Below are 3,989 nucleotides of genomic sequence, written 5' to 3'. Positions count from 1 at the left end.
CCTCTCGAAGGAAGGCGAGGGAGGCGAGGGCTTTGAGAACGGCGGTGAAGGTGTAGTCATCGACTGGGAGGCCGGCTGCTCGCAGAAGATGGAAGAGAGGCACGGCGACGTCGAGGTTGGGACTGCGGGAGAGGGAGAGGAGGAGAGAGTTCCAAAGATGGAGGTGAGTGCTGCCGAGGAGGCCGGCGGCGAGGGCGTGGGCAAGGCATTGACGGAGGTGGCGAAGGGTGGAAAGGTTAACGGAGAAGAGAAGCGGACATTTGAGGGAGAAGTTAGGGTTTGGATTTGAGGCATGGGATTTGAATCTGAGAAAGAGGGACGGGAATTTGGGAAACAGCGATCGCATGAAATGAAGAGCAGAAGCAGGAGAGGAAATGGGCGTCGGGGGTTATCTGCTTCCTCGACGACTGATATATCTTTGATTTTCTTTTAGGCAAAAATAAAAATAAAAATAAAAATAAAAATAAAAAACTCCCGTCATTTGCCAAAAAAGCGCTCCTAAAAAAAAATTAATAAGCGCCTCATTTAAAGTGAAATGTCTAAAATATCTTTAGCGAATTTTAAAATTTATAATAATTATAGTTAGTTGTTACACGCTATATAACTATTTATTAATTTTTACTCAGTTTATCATGATAAAACAATATTCATTTAAAATATAATTAATATCATAAAAAAATTAATTTATTTTACTTATTAAAATATTATTTTAATTAGACTATCACTCTTTAATAAATAAAATCAACATAAAATAAGGAAACTGTTGTAGAATAGAATCTAACGACTAATTATTATGTATTTAGCAGCTACCTACTAGTTTCTACATAATTGATCATTATCAAATAATTTTAAATTAATGTTCATTTAAAATAGGGTGAGATCATAGAGTCTTATTAGTTTGTTTTGCTCATTAAACTATTATTTTAATTAGGTTATCACTCTCCAATAAATAAAATCAACATAAAATAATAATACTATTGTAAAAGTTAGTAAATAGTTGCTATAATATATAGCAGTTGATTGTTAGTTTCTATCCGATTGTGATCCTTTAATGTTCATTTGAAATTAATGTGGGTCATGCACTCTTTTTAATTTATTTTATTATTAAAATATTATTTTAATTAATTTATTTTATTTATTAAAATATTATTTTAATTAAGTTATCATTCTCTCTAATAAATAAAATCAATATAAGATAATGATATTGTTGTAGAAGCTAACAATCATCTGTTACACGTTATAACAGTTATATATTAATTTCTACACAGTCGATCATGATCAAATAATATTTATTTAAAAAATAATAAATGTCATGGGATCTAATGATATTATTATCACAACTATCTTCTACACGAAATAGTTATCTGCTATAATTACCTACTAACTGCTACAACTTAAATTTTAAAATCTAATCCAGGCATCTCAGGTAGTTGACTTAAATGGGATGTTCATTTGATTTTGAAAAGGATGCCCAATTTATCTCGGGAGTATCACTATTTATTAAAGATTAAATTATTAAATTATAAAATAAAAATTATACGCTAGACTTGAATCACAATGTAGATTGTAAATCGTAATATAGTCATAAACAGGTTAAATTTCCGAATCTAGAGTTGTTAAATCAAAATATATTAATTTGGTTGTATTTAAATTAATACAACTTTCTTATTAAATTTAACTTATTCAGACTTCTTTATTAAAATATTATTTATCTTAAATTTTTACCAAATTTTATTTATTTTTCTTATTAAATTTAACTTGTTTAAACTTCATTAAAAAAATCTTATTTATCTGAAACTTTTACTAAAATATTGATTCAATAAATAAGATTTATACATTTTTCAACTTATAATGAGATAATATAATATTTACAAAATACCATACAAATAGGATTATGCACGACTAAAATGATTAATAGATATTCGTAATATACACGAACTGTTCTTATATTATCTACGCACTCTCGATCACATTTAAGAGGATCACAATTTAAGTTATATATTTGAACTGAAAAGGCAATCAAACATTTTATTAAAATATGAAATCATACACACTAAAGAAGATATAACAAAAATAACAATTAAAAAGAGTGTTGATAAACAATTCTACGGGTAAAACAAGAGTAATACCATTTCCTCAGAAGCCTGGAGGCACTTGGACGAAGTTCTTGGAGAAATATATAGTAAATACAAAGACTGAAAGAGCGCAAATCAATGCAGAAGCAAAAGTTGCAGTGGCTACAATGTTTCTGTGTGCATCATTCCCTGCGGGGACATGCCACGCAACTGTCTTCGCTGATCCAACATTAGCATTCAATTCAATGAGTATCCACAAACATGGCTCTAACTTGAAGCTTTTGTCCTGCAACGTAGAAACAATTCTGGGGCTTTCCAATTTGACTTTCATATAACCACTGCTATCAAGGGGCTGCAAGAAACCAGGCATTTAGAGTGTTTAGAGCTAATCTTAGCAATTAAACAGGGTTGCAAATCAAGTCATGCAAAATACTAGCATGCAGAAAAGAAAACGACCATGTTCAGCCAGTTCTATAACTTGATTTGTGAAGGAACAAAATGCAAAAGTATAAGAAAACTAACACAATGGAAACATCAAGGATAAGAGAGATGAGAGTGGGAGAACAAAGAAGGGAAGGAGGCACAGATACAATAATAACAAAAAGGAAAAGAACCATTTGGCATATAACCATATTTCATAATTTTCCTATCATATAATTAAGGAAATTTCTACCAATCAAAAACAATTCTTTCGAAATTATAAATAGAAAAAAAACCACCTACTAATAAATATGAGGCTTCTGTAGTATTAGTTGATGATGTTTAAGAAAAGTATAAATAGAACTAACACGTGAATTTTCATAGGTGATGCATGGTGACACATTGGAGTTACTTCTGACGATTTACATTTTATTTTGACTTTTGATACAATTGACTTGTTTATTGATGCCTAATTTTGAGTCTAATAAAAGCAATTTCTCATTCTAAGCTCATTTAATCAGTCCCTTTAAATGATCAAGATGAAATTTATACCAGACAGTTAAGAAAAAAAATGACTGTAAGTGAATAAACATGATAGATATATTTCTAGAAGAAACTAATCGTATACAACATACTGGTTATTCCAATAAGATTCTTCAATTTTAAACTCACCGGATATCTAGCATGCAGCGGAAGTTGAACTATAGTCTCAGCACTCGATGAATTTTCATTGCCAATGATCATATGAATCTCAACAACGGACCTGTTTGAAAGTGAAGAGGGCAGTTCTAGATTTTTATCACCAAACACAGCCACATCCAAATAAACTGCAAAAATGATGAGAATGTAAATGCTTGCACAAGAAAATAAAAAATTTGAAAATGGCGTGCAAGATGTACAACAACCTTTGTGGTTAACAAGATGTTGTAACTCAAATGGATCAGCAAAGATACCATCTGGAAGTCTTTCAATGATAACTGCTTCGCACTCTTGAGTACCAACCAAAGAATTAATATCTGATAGGTTCAAGAACCTCAAGGTCGAAATTATGCGTCGATGAGATCCTTCACCATTAAGTTTCCGATCAAGGTTCAAAATACCCACAGTGCCAATATTACTAGCAAGCCCTTTACAGGTATCACTTATACCAAATTCTTGAGCTAAGTAACCATAAAAATCTGATTCAAATGTGGTACCATGTTGCAAGAAGAACGAGCTTGCAAGATAAGGCCAGATGCATGGCCAACAGCCAACAAGTCTTTGACTACTATTTCCAGCAAGGTCAACATTTTCATTATAACTGTTGGCCTGTGATAAATGATCATATATACAGTATGTGAATCAAATGAAAAGGAAAAGAGATATGCAAAAAGAAAACAATAAGCTCATTCAAAATTAGATATCCACATTATGCATGCAAATGTCGAACAACACTAGAACTCATGTCAAGGCCTGAACTGCAACATGTAGATGGAAATAAGCAAATTCCATATT

The 3,989-nt window shown here is 31.5% G+C and overlaps 1 protein-coding gene across 1 annotated transcript; it reads right to left on the bottom strand.

Moving 5' to 3' along the window:
- Positions 1 to 2,060: 2,060 nt before the first annotated feature.
- Positions 2,061 to 3,803, bottom strand: LOC141819534 (uncharacterized; the record flags this gene model as incomplete). The annotated part of the gene is made up of 3 exons (XM_074706807.1): positions 2,061 to 2,427; positions 3,168 to 3,322; positions 3,401 to 3,803. Coding segments are annotated over 3 exons (849 nt in total), but the record flags the coding sequence as incomplete, so codon positions are not given.
- Between the last annotated feature and the right edge of the window lie 186 nt (positions 3,804 to 3,989).

The sequence above is a fragment of the Curcuma longa genome, unplaced genomic scaffold (assembly GCF_044706935.1).
Source record: "Curcuma longa cultivar G26 ecotype Majalengka, Jawa Barat unplaced genomic scaffold, ITB_CL_G26_1.1 contig_8504, whole genome shotgun sequence".
Lineage (NCBI taxonomy): Eukaryota > Viridiplantae > Streptophyta > Magnoliopsida > Zingiberales > Zingiberaceae > Curcuma > Curcuma longa.
This window is presented reverse-complemented; position numbering and strand designations above follow the sequence as displayed.